A 15,782-nucleotide genomic window follows, 5' to 3' on the forward strand; every position below is an offset into this window, starting at 1 on the left:
CTCAGCCGTGGCTGCGCAATTCAAAACTCAACTGAAGAACCAGGAGGTGACCGAAAGTGGAACTGCCACTCTGCATTGCGAGTTGACCAAAGCTGTAGATTTGGTCACGTGGATGAAGGATGAAAAAGTACTGAAACCAAGTGAGAAGTACCGAATGAGGTTAGAAGGACGCTTTGCTGAGCTGTCCATCCAAGATCTGGAGGTCTCAGATGCTGGAAGTTACACTTGCATGTGTGGGGATCAGAAGACCAAAGCAACTTTGAAAGTGAATGGTAATAAGCCTTTGCAACTGATCTTCTTTGGCTTTCTTGGTTGCTCCTGGTAGCTAGGTTCTTTCATCAATCACCTGAAATGCAATCACTTTTAATGTAGCTTCATAAGCAGGATCTTCTCCGAAGTTTCATAAACCTTGTTTTAGTTTTCTTGATTCCCCACCCCCACCCCTCGGTATGTTTCAAATGTCGCAAGAGTTTTATCCATTGAGATCTAATTCATTCAGCAATTTGATCCTGTCTTTCTCCATGTCACGTCCTTTCAGCACTGCCCGTGTTTTTCCAAGAAGAACTAAAAAACAAGGAAGGGATTGAAGGGGAATCTACCACTTTCCAATGTAAGCTGAATAAAGCAGCAACTGTGGAATGGTACAAGGGATCTAGGCTGCTAAAACCAGATGGAAAATTCCAATTAAAACAGGAAGGTCCTTGTGTTGAACTGGTGATCCAAAGCTTGGATGTCATTGATTCTGGAGATTATACTTGCAAATGTGGAGCCCAGAAGACTACAGCTAAATTGACCATAAATGGTAAAAAAATATACATGTCACCCTTAAGTCACTGTATCTTAAAATCTTATGTTTTCTAGTGTTCTCCAATGAAGCTCAGTACCACAGCTTATCTTTATGCAGCTAACTTGCTTCTTCTTCTTAAACCAATCTTTGAGTAGTCATCATCAATCTTGGAGTCTCATAAACAGTGTCTTGTCTTTAAAAACTTACAATTTCCAAAGGAAGAGGTCACAACACCTTTTCCTCAACATTCCTTTGGGACATCAAAAAGTTTGTAGGAGCTACAGTGAGAAGACCTTCTTTAAACTTGCCCTGGAAATCAGCTGCAACAGAGCAATTCAGAATGCAGAATAACAGAGTTTGAGGGGACCTTGAAGGTTATCTAGTCCAACCCCCTGCTCAGGCAGGAAACCCTATACCATTTCAAAGAAATGGCTGTCCAGTCTCTTCTTGAAATCCTCCAGTGATGGAGCACCCACAACTTCTGGAAGCAAGATGTTCCACTGATTAATTGTTCTAACTGTCAGGAAATTTCTCCTGAGTTTTAGATTGGTTCTCTCTTTGATAATCTTGCATCTAATACTTCTTGTCTGACTAGCAGATGCCTTGGAGAATAGGTTGACCTCATTTTCCTTGTGGCAACCTCTTAGATATTGGAAGATTGCTATCATGTTGTCCTTTCACTAGACTAGCCATACCCAATTCCTGCAACTGTTTTAGCCTCCAGTCTCCTAGTCATCTTTGATGCTTTTCTCTGCACTTTTTCTAGAGTCTCAACATTTTTTTAAATATTGTGGTGACCAAAACTGGATATAATACTCCAAGTGTGGTCCTAATAAGACATTATAAAGTGTTTTTAACACTTCATATGATCTTGATTCTATCAATTCAAACAATACAACAGATGAATAATGAATAATGTTCTATTAATCCCTGTTAATGGCATTAATAGTTTCAAAGTGTTAAACTCTTTGAGCAATAGATGTCCTAGTAGACTACCACTTAAACACGAGCCAGCCATGTGCTGCAGCTGCCAAAAAAAATTAACAGTCCTCAGTTGTATTAATAGAAGAATAGAACCAAGATTACGTGGAGTGTTAACTCCACTTTATAATGTCTTGGTAAGACCACAATATTTCCATCCATTTTGGTTACTACGATGTAAAAAAGATGTTGAGACTCTGAAAAGAGTACAGAAAAGAGCAATGATGATTAGGGGTTTAGAGGCTAAAACATATGAAGAATGGTTGCAGGAATTGGACATGTCTAGTTTAATGAATGTCTAGAGCCAGAAACGACTAGCACATATGTGCGAGGGGAACCTTTACCTTTTTACCGTAGTTTAATGAAAAGAAAGATTAGCAGTGGCATGATAGCATCTTCCAATATTTGAGGGGCTGCCACAAAGAAGAGGGAGTCAAAACTATTCTCCAAAGCACCAAAAGGCAGGACAAGGAGTAACAGATAGAAACTTGTCAAGGAGAGATCCAACCTGGAACTAAGGAGAAATTTCCTGACAGTGAGAACAATTAATCAGTGGAATGGTTTAATTCCAAAATTGTGATTATTCCATCATTTGAGATTTTCAAGAGGAGATTGGACAGCCATTTGTTCAGAATGGTATTATTGAGCTAGATGACCACCAAAACCCCTCCCAACTCTATGATTCTATATTTATGTTCTAAATGAGCATAAAACTGTTGAACTGAAATTAGGGGTGCTGCAATTAATGGCATCCTCTCTGTGCAGTCCATTTGAAACTGGAGGCAAATGTCTACCTATTTTTTTTAAAGAATCAGATGTCATTTATATAACTACAAAACTAGCCCTATCACAGTGGTCTAATCTAGTGTTTCCCAACCTTGGCAATTTTTTAAGTGTGTAGATTTCAGGTCCTAGAATTCTCATCAACACTCCTGCCAGCTGTGGAATTCTGGGAGTTGAAGTCTACACCGCTGGAAATTACCAAGGTTGGGGAAGCCTGATCTAATCCAACCATCAGCCCCCATTCTCCTTAATTCATTCTATGCATTGGGATCCATAGTATCTCTGGTACAGGTAGACCTCAATTTACAACCATTCATTTAGTATCCAAAGTTACAAGACCCTGAAAAAAGTGACTAAAGATAATTTTTCACACTTACGACCACGGTCACATGATCAAAATTTGGACTGACAGATATTTATGATAGTTTCAGTGTCCCGGACTCATGCAATCCCCTTTTGTGATCTTCTGAAAACCAAAGTCAACAGGGAAGCCAGATTCACATAACAACTGTGGCAAGAAAGGTCATCAAATGGGGCAAAACTCACTGAACAACTCAGCACAGAAATTTTGCGCTGAAGTATTGTCGTAAATTGAGGACTACCTGTATTCTCAAGACCAATACACCTTCCATTGTCTCCTGCAATTTTTGCATCAAATGATAAAGTCAAGCCACACTTGCAAGAATTCCAGATTACAAATTCTATAAATTGGAGATTAAAATGGTAATTTCCAAGCTTCTGTAGTCTGACAAGATGGGAATCATCAGGGATCAGAAAGACCTCATACAATAATCCATTAAGGTATATGATTAGGTTGAATTATGCATTGTGATTAATTAACCCAAATGTTTGCTAAGGAAGGAGTTGTTGGTGCTCCCAACTAACCCTGATGGACTTCTTCATTCTTCAGCCCTGCCGGTCCTCTTCATCAAATCCTTGAAAGATGAAGAAGCTATGGAAGGCAAAGTTGCCACTTTCCAGTGTGAGCTGAACAAAATCTCTGCCCCCATAGAGTGGAAGAAAGGACACAAGATCCTTAAGTCAGGAAGCAAATATAAAATGAAACACGAAGGAAAAATTGCTGAACTGGTGATCCAGAACTTGGAAGTAACAGATTCTGGAATCTATGCTTGTATATCTGGAGAACAGCAAACCACAGCAACTTTAGAAGTCAAGGGTAAACTTTTATCTCTCCATATATATATTTATTCTGTTGGTTCCTTTGATCTCCTGGTCTTTCTCAGTCTTTTAGTTTCTCCTGAAGTCCTGATCTTTGTGCCAGACTATATATGCTGACAGTGACAATCTTTCATCAACTATCTTAGAGAATCACCCAGCTTAGGTAGATATCAGCAGAGCTTATCCATCAATCACATTTTAATCTTTTAATTTAAAAAAGCCATCTTTCTTATTTCTGAAGATATCCAAACATTTAAGATTCTTCTTGTTAAGAGCTGAGATTGTCATATTGTTCATAAGAACTTCCCTCAATTTACGGCCTTCAAAGGGCTTCAGCTATGGATGAGGAAGACATATATGTATGTATATATGTATGTATGTACGTACGTATGTATGTATGTATGTATGTATGTATGTATGTATGTATGTTAGTTATTCAGCTTTGTTCGGGTATTTTCCCACGTCATTGTAGTTGTGCTTTTAAAGTTGTAGCAACGTTTCGGCAGAATCTCATCTGCTTCTGTATTGTGTTCGTCTGCGAGTCAGACTGTTACAGTGGTTTCAGTTTTAAATTTGGGGCTAGCCAGAATGGTTTTTTTTTCTTCATCCTGATTGGTTGGGAGTCTTGTTCTGTGTTTATTGGTGTTGGTGTTTGCTGTGTTCTGCTTTATATATATATATATATATATATATATATATATATATTTGTTTTCTTAAGTTTTCGCGGGTACTTACATGTATGGTATTCAGCTTTGTTCGGGTATTTTCCCACGTCATTATAGTTATGCTTTTAAAGTTGTAGCAATGTTTCGGCAGAATCTCATCTGCCATCATTAGGCTTCTGTATTGTGTTCGTCTTTAAAAGCACAACTACAATGACGTGAGAAAATACCCAAACACAGAATCTTTCTTGGGTAAACTTGGAATGTCCAAAATGTCCATATGCTTTAAATATCACACCATTATTTGTCTTCTCAGTGTGTCTCTGAATAGCATCCTCCTAGACAATAATTTTACAAAAATGTCTAGTGTACCGTGTTCTCCCAATCCATAAGTTCTTGTTTTGCTGCCTTTGAGTGGTAGGACTTCCATGCTTGTATGATGTTCTGTGGTTTCCATCTCTTTGTCCTTCATGCTTACCTTTCAACTCTGTCCTTGTTGCCACCTTCTCAGCTCTGCCCGTTCTTTTCAAAGAAGGGCTGAAGAACCGGGAAGCTGTTGAAGATGCCACCACTACTCTCCATTGTGAGATGTCTAAAGCTGGGGCTGAGGTCCAGTGGAAGAAAGGATCACAAACTCTTAAGCCAAGTGATAAATACAGAATGAGGCAGGAGGGTCCTGTTGCCGAGTTGTTGATTCGAGATCTGAAGGTGGTAGACACGGGAGATTACTCCTGTGTGTGTGGAGATCAGAAGACCACAGCCGTCCTGACTGTTCATGGTAATCAGTTGTTCCATAGTCTGTTGTATTAATCATCTTGTGTGATTTGCATTGTGATGTCTTTTTTTTTTTTTTGTAAATTTTATTTGAGTTTTCACAAAAAGAAAAAAAAATACAAATAAAACATCTTTTTGAAAGTAGCGTAATCCGGGTTACATTTCTTCGTACAGACACAAATTCAAGTTCATGCTCATTTTTATATTCTATTCCATATCTTATTACTATTTTACATTTTCTGCATAGCTTCTCCCCTCTTTTAATTTTCTCAATTTTATTTTAATTATCTCATCTCAATTCAAATCATTATATTTGTATTTTTTGTCTGTTCTGTTTCAATTATCTATTATCTTTTCTCATTAAACAAAATTTCTCCTGTAGTTACTGATTGGAGTATGACGCCTTTATATCTTTTAAGTTTATCCATTTAACTCTTATTTAGGCTTCAATATATACCCTAAAGTTATAACATTCAATATAATACATAACTTCCATTGGATTCTGCTTGGTACATTCTTAAAATACACACTATATTCTTAAAAAAGAAAAAAATTATAAATGTTTGTAATTAAAATAACACATTCCATTCCAATTCAATTCTATCATTAATATTAATATTCATTAAAGTCTTAACTTCTTTAACATTATTTTTCAATTAAATATCATACTTCTATGGGAACAATTATAAGCTTTCCATAATTAATTCCCCCCCCCTTCACTTATATTTTATAAAACATTCACTAATTAAAATGTTCCCGTTCCTTCCTAATTCAATTTTCTCATTTATTTTATTTCACTTATTTTATTAACAAACATTTCACTAAATTACACTAACTATTTTATCCCTCATTTTAATCATACATTGTTTCCAATTTTCTAAAGTTATTTCTATTACTAATATAACAATACAATCTTATGTACTTTTACAGAATCCCTTTTTCAGTTAGATTTTCACCCATTATCTCTAAATAGGTCCTGTTTCTCTATATCTTGCTCCGGTCCTTTGTAACTTCTTTTCCTTTCCTTCTTCCCTCTCTTCTTCTCTCTCCCTTTTTACCCCCTTGTCTCTCTACCTCTATTTCTCTCTTCTGTATTCCCCTTTTCTGTTGCTTTCCAGTATTATACTTATTTTTGAATTATTTTTCTTTTCTTTGGTTGTTTTTTAAATCTTAAATTCTCCATTCTCTTTCCCCCCTTTCCTTTTTCTTCCCACATAAAATTACTTGTTCATTAAAGATGGCTTCTTCTTTGTCCCAGTCTTCTTGTTTTGCAGACGTTTCTTGTTGTTTCTCATAGTTCCAAATCTCCATTTCTAAGAATTGAAAAACGAAGCCAAAGGAACTTCTCCCTTCTTGTGCATCTTCTTTGTACTTTTTAAGTTCCATTTTCAATTCATCCAGAAGTGGTGCCATTGTATAAATTTTTAAACAATCACCCGATTAATTTTAGTCATTCAAATGCAATAACCAAGAATCCAAAGATCACCAAATAATCCAAATACACGCAAGCTGTTTCTTTTTGCTCTTTTTTTCCCACTTTCTCTTCCTGGGGTTACAATTTAGTTACAAAGTTCCAGTTAAAATATATCTTTTAGAAGTCTTGTTGAAGTTTTACTGTAGATTCTTTTTAATTCCAGGCAGTCTCCTCCCTCTTCCAGATCCTGCCCTTTTATTCTTTTTCTCTCCCTTCCTGCTTATGAAAAAAAAATTTTTTAGTGTCCAGAAATCTTTATTATCCCTTTGGCATTTTATTTTATTTTCAGCTTAATTGCCTATTGATGTCAAAGCGGATTTTTCCAATTTCTTATTTAAGTCTCTTAGTTGTCAATATAGGGAAAGGGAGAGAAGAAGAAAAACCCAAACCTTTCCCTTTTCATTTTCCTTCGCTGCTTCCAACTCTTCTTTGGGAACGATGTTATTTTTTGTAAGTTTAAATTCCAGGGTACCTTAGTTGTTGCTTTTGCAATTTAACCCGGTCAGCCAAAACTTTCACTTCTTATCTTCCTTCTGCACATTCTTTTCCGGTCGAGTTCTTCTTTGAGGTGGCCATTTCTGACCACCGCTGCAACCACCTTCGGGAAAGGGAGTAATGGCCAGCTGAGGAGGAGAGATGCGGCTCTCCTCAACCCTGCTGGCGGTCTCCCCCCTCTTCACCACTTCTACGGGGTGGCTTAGCCCCGAAACCAGCCAGCTCGGGGCGTTCCAGCGGCAAGCCCAGACCGAAACCGCGCATGATCACGGATTTCTGTCTGTCGTCGAAGAGACTTCAAATTGGAAGCGCATTGTGATGTCTTGATGTCTTGTCTCCATGTTGGTCACTTGGTCAAGTAACCCTGTTTGTGTCCAAAGTTAACAAGAGTGTCACACTTTGGCTGATTGTGGTTACAATTATTTTGGTAATGTTAGTCCTTATCGGGATTTGAGCTGTCTGGAGACCCTCAGATGGTCCTTAAGCTTTGCCCCATGATGTTCTCCAACATGAGGTTCTCCACTTGATGTTCTCCAGAAGAGCTTACAGTCCCAAAATTCCCAGGCAAGATTTGGTCCCATGACATCTGGACCATCTTACGTACTTAACAACTTCTTCAGACTCTGTGTTCTTGGTTTGATGATGGGTATTTACTTTGCGAAGAGAAGACTCCATATCCATGTTGGAAATCCTAACTACACAATACTTTCAGGTTCCGAAGGCAGATTTTTACAGGTTGAAAGTATCTCCCACAACGTTGGCCTTTGAAAAAAGCTCAAGCCAGGAGATAGCTTTTATCTTTTCACGTGCCACAAAATTTTTTCTTTCTTACAATTTCCTAAGGTTATGCTACCATTCCTCCTCTCTTAATATCTTCTGCAAACCTTCATTAAGATATTTCTCTCTAGACAAAATCTTCTTGATTGTGCAAAATTCCAGTGTGATCTCTTTTCTCCTTGTCTCACATAACAATATGCAGTCTTTGCTAATAGTTATCACAACATGCTAAAATTTCTTGATTGTGCAAATCTGTGCGTTCCCACAGAGAATTTTTGTGCTTTTTTGACACAGGGACATATTAATTTCTGGTGGCAAATATACATAATAATAATATTCCTTCCTGCTCCTATTTTCTCCACAACAACAACCTGTGAGATGGGCAGAGAGAGAGGGAGGGAGGGAAAGAGAATGGTGGGGGAACTGGCCCAAAGTCACTTAGTCGGCTTTCATACCTAAGACGGAACTAGAACTCACCATCTCTTGATGATTTGACCCAAAGTCATCCAGTCAGCTTTCGTGCCTAAGAGAGAACTAGAACTCACAATCTCCTGCTGATTGGCTGAAACTCATGCACTTGGCTTTCATGCCAAAGACGGAACTAAAACTCACCATCTCCTGATGATTGGGCTAAAATCAGCTAGTTGGCTTTCATGCCTAAGGCTGGACTAGAATTTGCCATGTCTTGGTTTCTAGCCCAACACCTTAATCACTACACCTTACTGGCTCTCATATTAATGTCTTCTGAATCAAAACAGGTTTCATAGAATTATTATATCAGAAGTAAGACATATCTTGCAGTGAAATATATATTCTTTTTTTTAATTTACCACCTCTCAAAAATATGTTGATTTTTCAGTTCTAAAGACATTCTAACATTAGCTCACAGTATATAACAAGGTTTTATTCTTTTCTAGTTTCTATTGGGCAGACCATATCATTAGCACATTCATTTCTGATCACTGCATTTTAAGAAGGATGTTGACATTTTAGAAATGCATATTTATTTATTTATTGATTAGTTTTATATCCCACCTTCTTTCTATTTGGAGAATTTCAGAATGATCTTTGTGGCTAAAGGAGGATATGAAGATTGGCTCTCCTAATACAATATTAACCCTATACCTTCTTCTCCAACATTCCGAGACTAAACACTGAAAAATATTGTATAACATTGGAAATTCCATGTAAAACTTTCAATTTAGCCCAGAATTTGAGCCAATTCCCAAGGATATTTTGCATCGCATCTCTACATTTGTTCCTTTAAATATATTTTAATCCATTTCTTTATTTTCCTTCCTAAAGGTATCCATGCAACTTTCTTTTATTCCTTTTTAATTCTATTTTATCAGCTGTTTTTTGCCTTCTTTTATCTTCTTTCTTCTTAAAGATTTTTTTTCCCATGAGACCCATTGAAATGCTATTTTTATTTCCCATTCTGGAAGTATTTTATTTATTTCTCTTCCTAAACTTCTGATTTTTGAATTGTTTTTGTACTATTGTTGCTTGCAGTTATATATCTATTTCTAGACCCAATCAGTGTGCTAGTTCCAACTGAGTTATTTGTTCAGAGAAAAATGCCTACGTCTTTCCTGTCTGCTTTATAAAGACCCACTTTGTAAAAAACATTTGGTAAGGCAGCAAAAAATGTGAATTCTGCTAACTAATTGTTTCTTTTATTTTTTATTTTTATTTTTCTTATATGTATCCATGTATTCATAACTATGTTTTTAGTTATACCTATTATCTTGTAAGCAATTGACAAATAAAAATAAATAAATAAATAAAAACTGGAGGAATAATGTTTTAGGAAAAAAATGTGGTTTTTTTCATCTAAAATGTTTGATGGAACCCAAATGGTATAGAAAAGCAGAACATGGCTATTGTATTTTACGGTATACATTTGCAGGTTCAAATTTATTTTGATCTTTAAATAAGAAAGTAACATCTCAGCTGAAAATGCGCTCTTATGAATTATTTATTTATTTATTTATTTATTTATTTATTTATTTATTTATTTATTTATTTATTTATTTATTTATGATTTATTCATCCATCCATCCAATATCTGTATAGGTGCAATCATTCCTTCCTGTTTATCCTTTCTTCCTCTCCATTTATCTATCCTTCCTTCCTCCCTCCCTCCCTCCAGAAGTGATTTTCAGCAGGTTTTGACCAGTTCTGGAGAACCAGTAGTGGAAATTTTGAGTAGTTCGGAGAACCGGCAAATCCCACCTCTGACGGGAGATTTAACAGTATCCTTCCCCTGCCACGCCCACCAAGCCACACCCACAGAACCCGTAGTAAAAAAATTTGAATCCCACCACTGCCTCCCTTCCTCCCCCTTCCTTCATTACTTCAGTTTAAAAATATGATTAAAACATTACAATCATTCTAAAACTATAATAGCAATAAAAACAATGTTGATTTTTAGCATGCAACAGGACAACCAGCTTCAAATTGGAAATTGCATTTGTACAATGATGTTATCATTATTAATTTTACACCATGACATCATGCAAATAGCAGTGGTGATGTCATGCATTATGCAAATTGTGTCACAATCCCAGCTGGCTCCACCCTTCAGATGCTCATGGTTGAGTTCTTTTCATGTTGCATTCTTGAAAAAGCTCCCTTGCTGGAAATCTCAAAATTCTGAAATTTAAAACAATCTATACTCTGTTGGTATCATGCTCCACAGCTCTACCTCTGCGTTTCCAAGAAGAACTCAAAAGCCAAGAGGTCTTGGAAGGAAGAACGGCCATTCTGCGCTGTGCCTTAAATAAAACTGCCATGGTGGATTGGAGAAAAGATGCACAGATGCTCCAACCAGGTGCAAAATACAAAATCAAACAGAAAGAAAATGTTGCAGAACTTACAATCCAGGATGTGACTGAAGAGGATGCGGGAGAATATTCCTGTATTTGTGAAGATCAGACCACATCAGCCTCTGTCACTGTGCAGGGTAAATATATGACACCTCTCTCTCTTTTTTCCCCTCTCTGATTAAAAGTAGGTATTGGTGATATTCTTTGAGAATATCTGTAGCTTAGGATGAATTGTGTGATCTTTGGTGCTCACTGAACTGGGTTGTTTTATTGCAGTTGTTTCGTGACAACTAGGGAACGTCATCGGTGCTAGGAGGGAGTGTAGGGTTTATGCAGAGTAGGAGGAAGGGGAGGAGGAGAACTGTGGGGTTCTTGGTGCTCTTTGAGCTTAGTGGTTTCTTGCAAATGTTTCATGACCCAAGAGAATGCCATCAGTGCTAGAAGGGAAGGGGGTATGCAGAGGGGAGGGGGGGAAGGAGGAAGACTGTGAAGTTCTTAATGCTCTCTGAGCTTGATGGTTTTCTTGAAGATGTTCCATGACACAGCTAGGTAACATCATCAGTGCTAGTGATGAGTGATAAGTGATCAGTGCTGGGGCTTATGATATTACCTAGTTTGGTCATGAAACGTCTGCAAGAAAACCACCAAGCCCCAAAAAGCACCAAGGACCCTATAATCTTTGGTATCTCTTTAGAGCTTTAGGCCACTTTTGGAAACAATCCACAATTTGAGCAGGTTCATTTTTTTCACCAGCTTCTATATCTATTGTTTTCTGTTACAACCTGAGCTCCCATTCTTTTAATTTGCAGTTGGAATCTTAGAGTTATAAGAGAGCCATTAAGATTATCTAGTCCAGCTTCCCCACTGGGGAATTCTGGGAGCTCAAGTTCATTCATCTTAAACTCTCCAAGGTTGAGAAACGCTGATCTAGACCATTTAATTGTACCATTTTACCAGAAAAGCAGGAAAATTTATGTCTGCTGTTGGAGTGTGGATTAGGAGAGTACAGATAGTCCTTAACTTATAATCATTTGTTTAGTGACCATTCAAAGTTACAACAGCACTGAAAATTGACCTATGACCATTTTCCACATTTACAATAATTACAGCATCCCAACAATCACGTGATCAAAATCAAAATGCTTGGCAACTGGTTCACATTTATGACGGTTTTAAGTCTCAGGATCATGTGATTGCTTTTTGAGACCATGTAACAATTGGGGAAGCCAGATTCACTTAGCAACCATGTGACTAGCTCAACAAGTGCAGCAAGAAAGGTCATCAAATGGGGCAGAACTCACTTAGCATCTGTCCTGCTTAGCAATGGAAGTTTTGGGCCTTCATTGTGACCATATGTCGAGGACTACCTGCAAGTGATTCCATACATCACCCTTAAGAGGAATCTCATGGATTTATTCTAGCTGTGAGGATGAATGACCTCAAATGTCCTATTTACTCCCTCCAGTGTTACCTCCAGGTTTCAAAGTCAACCTGAAGAACCTTGAAGCTGCTGAAGATGGCGCTGCCATTCTTCGGTGCGAGCTGACCAAAACTCCTGCCCTTGTGAAGTGGTGGAAGGGCAGTGAGGCTCTGAAGCCCAGTGACAAATATGAAATGAAACTGGAAGGTGTGGTTGCTGAATTGGTGGTCCACCACTTGCAAATGGCCGATACTGGGGATTACAGTTGCACCATTGGCGATTCGAAGACTTCAGCTTTCTTAAGGGTGAATGGTACATAAAACATTTTGTTTCCTGTAGTCAAATCCAATAGATGGAAAGGGAGGAGGACATCTGAGTTTCTCTGGGTCATCTTAGATGTAAGAAAGAAGTCAAAAGTTCTTTACTGCCCTTGGGGGCTGAGTAAGATCGATAAAAGAGAATGTTTGTAGTGCGGGGTTGAACTATGTAATTCTTGGTGCTTTCTGAGCTTTGTGGTTTTCTTGCAAACATCTCATGACCCAACTTAGTAATGTCATCAGTGCTAGAAGGGTTGGGTTTGCAGAGAGGAGGACGAGGGAGGGAGGGAGGGAGAAGGAAAAGGAGAACTTCTAAGCAAATTCCTTCTAGGTAACATCACTAGTGCTAGAAGAGAATGGAGCTTGCTGAGAGGAGGAGGAGGAGGAAGAGGAAGGGGGAGAAGGAGAAGAAGAACAGTAGGGTCCTTGGTGCTGTCTGAACTTGGTAGTTTTCTTGCAAACATTTTATGCCCTAACTACAGTATGTCACGTCACCAGTTCAGGAAGGGAGTGGGGTTTGCTAGACCCACTCCCTTCTAGTTCTGATGATGTTACTTAGTCAGGTCATGAAACATCTGCAACAAACCCAACAAGCTCAGAGAGCACGAAGGACTCCGCAGCTAAGAAATATGCTTATATTTCACAGTATACACTATACAGTATAAAGTACAAATAATATTCATTCATTTGCTATAGATCCTCCTATAGACAATGGTGAAGGAATTTGCTTAGAAGTTCCAGACAATCATTGTGTCTGATGCAATTTTACAATCTGGAGCTGATGGGGACACAAGTTTTTGGAAACTAAGAGTGCCTTTGATTAATGTTTCTCGTTCTTTAAAATAATACAACAGGCTCTTTAAAATAATACAACAGGCTCTTTTTGATGAATATGAATTCTGATAAAAAACTGGTTCAAACCTGTTAAAGACAAGGATTGTACAAAGATTTCAACTCTAGTAACCTGCCAACAGATCATGCCTCATTATAGGTAGTTCTTGACTTACAACCATTCATTTAATGACCATTCAATGTCACTGAAAAAATGAGTTACGACTGTTTTTCACTTATAACTGTTGCAGCATCCCTGTGGTCACATGATCAAAATTCAGACACTTGGCAACTGATATTTATGATGGTTGCCATGTCCTGGGATCATCTTTTGGGACTTCTGACAAGCAAAGTCAATTGGGCTAGATTCACTGAACAACTGTGTTACTAACTTAACAACTATAGTGATTCCCTTAAGAACTTTGGCAAGAACAGTTGTAAAATGTAAAATGCATTTTCAACTACCTGCTTAGTAACATAAATTTTGGGTTCAACTGGGGTCGCAAGTTAACAACTACATATATAAAGTGATTCTTTTATGCATGAGGCACCTCTCCTTACTTATGGGTAAATAAAAAGATATTAAATTATCTTGCTGCTTCAAATCAAGATGGAATAAAAGAATACGGGTAGTCCTCGACTTACAATCTCAACTGAGCCCAAAATTTCTGTTATTAAATGAGGCATTTGTAAAGTGAGATTTGCTCCATTTTACGACCTTTCTTGCCACAATTTGTAAGCGAATCACTGCAGTTGTTAAGTTAGTCATGCGGTTATTAAGTGAATCTGGCTTCCCTATTGAATTTATTTGTCAGAAGTTCACAAAAAGTGATCGCATGACCCTGGGGCACATCACGGGTCATAAATATATGTCAGTTGCCAAGCGTCTGAATTTTGTTCACAAGACCATGGGGATGTTTCAACATTCATGTGTGTGGAAGTCAGCCATAAGTCACTTTTTTAGGCGCTGTTGTAACTTTAAATGATCATTGAATGAACTGTAAGTCAAGGACTACTGTTACACATTTGGAAGGGACCTTGCAGGTCTTCTAGATGAAGACACTTCAAGCTAATGGATCTTGCTGTTGAGTTTGGAAGAAAAGGGGGAGAATGATCCATGGGGCCTACAAATGGATCCTTTTCTTCAACATCTGGGTATTCACCTGCTTTCTTCCTTCTGAACTCCTCCAGCCATCCCTGCAAGGTTCAAGAAAGGTCTGGAAGACCAAGAAGCTACAGAAGGTGGAACTATTGCTCTCCAGTGTGAGCTGACAAAAACGGCTACGGTGGAATGGAAAAAGAAACACAAGGCACTGCGTGCAAATGACAAATACAGCCTGAAGCAGGAAGGCCCTGTGGTAGAGTGTGTGATCCATAACCTTGGTCTTGGAGATGCTGGAGAATACTCCTGTGTCTGTGGTGATCAGAAAACCACTGCGGATCTGGCAGTCCGCGGTAAATCAATTTATCTCGAGTTCTGCATTTGGCAAATCTGTGGGGTTTTTGCCTTGTTTGTTGATGTCTTGTGGTTTGTCTATCAAAGTTGGAAGGAAGGAAGGAAGGAAGGAAGGAAGGAAGGAAGGAAGGAAGGAAGGAAGGAAGGAAGGAAGGAAGGAAGGAAGGAAGGAAGGAAGGAAGGAAGGAAGGAAGGAAAAGTAACAGTGAGAATGGGAGGAAGAAGAAGGATAGAAAGAAGGAAGGAAAAGGAAAGAAGGAAGGCAGGGAAGGAAGGGCGGGAGGAAGGGAAAGAAGGAAGGAAGGATAACAGTGAGAAAGGCAGGAAGGGAAAAATATAAAGAAAGGAAGAGAAGGACATACTCTATTTTTTCTTACATCGATTCCTTTTCCTTACCTCTGACCAAACTTTGTCCAAAGTCCATCTACCCCTGGACAATCTTCACTCCCTTCTCTTATGTCCTTCAGCGCTACCTCCCCAATTCAAACAGGAACTGAAGGATGTGGCAGCCATCGAAAATGAAACAGCCATGTTGCATTGTGAGCTCACCAAAGCTGCTCCTGTGGAATGGATGAAGGAAGAAAACAAATTAAAAGGGGACAAATACCAGTTGAGACAGGAAGCGTCTGTCGCTGAGTTGGTAATCCGCAATTTAGAAGTTGAGGATGCTGGACGTTACACCTGTATTTGTGGAGATCAGAAAACTTCAGCTGTATTGACTGTTAAAGGTAAAATTTGCACAAATGTATTGATAGATGATAAATAAACTCAGCAGCTTTTGTTAGAGGTGAAACTAAAAAGAGATATTTATTTATTCTAGGCTTTATTGACATACATGTGTGTTTTTCCCTTAGCTTTTATGTACAGGTAGTCCTCAACTTAACAACAGCTAGTGACTGTTCAAAGTTATAGTGGCATTGAAAAAAGTGACCATGACTATTTTTCACACTTACAACCAATGCAACATCCCCATGGTCACATTATCAAAATTCAGGCGCTTGACATATATGACTCATAT

General features: G+C 38.2%; 1 protein-coding gene across 3 annotated transcripts in view; it reads left to right on the top strand.

Annotated features, from left to right (window-relative positions):
- Positions 1 to 15,782, top strand: part of OBSCN (obscurin, cytoskeletal calmodulin and titin-interacting RhoGEF) — a 257,509-nt gene that overhangs the window by 74,208 nt on the left and 167,519 nt on the right. For all 3 annotated transcript variants that reach the window (XM_087947096.1, XM_087947097.1, XM_087947098.1), the window contains 8 exons: positions 6 to 272; positions 539 to 802; positions 3,462 to 3,728; positions 4,904 to 5,170; positions 10,614 to 10,877; positions 12,206 to 12,472; positions 14,500 to 14,763; positions 15,232 to 15,492. In XM_087947096.1, coding sequence (XP_087803222.1) covers positions 6 to 272; positions 539 to 802; positions 3,462 to 3,728; positions 4,904 to 5,170; positions 10,614 to 10,877; positions 12,206 to 12,472; positions 14,500 to 14,763; positions 15,232 to 15,492 — 2,121 coding nt within the window. The remainder of the gene's footprint in view (positions 1 to 5; positions 273 to 538; positions 803 to 3,461; positions 3,729 to 4,903; positions 5,171 to 10,613; positions 10,878 to 12,205; positions 12,473 to 14,499; positions 14,764 to 15,231; positions 15,493 to 15,782) is intronic.

This window comes from Notechis scutatus, chromosome Z, assembly GCF_049901735.1.
Source record: "Notechis scutatus isolate UNSWTSFEM ecotype Mainland chromosome Z, rNotScu1.2, whole genome shotgun sequence".
NCBI lineage: Eukaryota > Metazoa > Chordata > Lepidosauria > Squamata > Elapidae > Notechis > Notechis scutatus.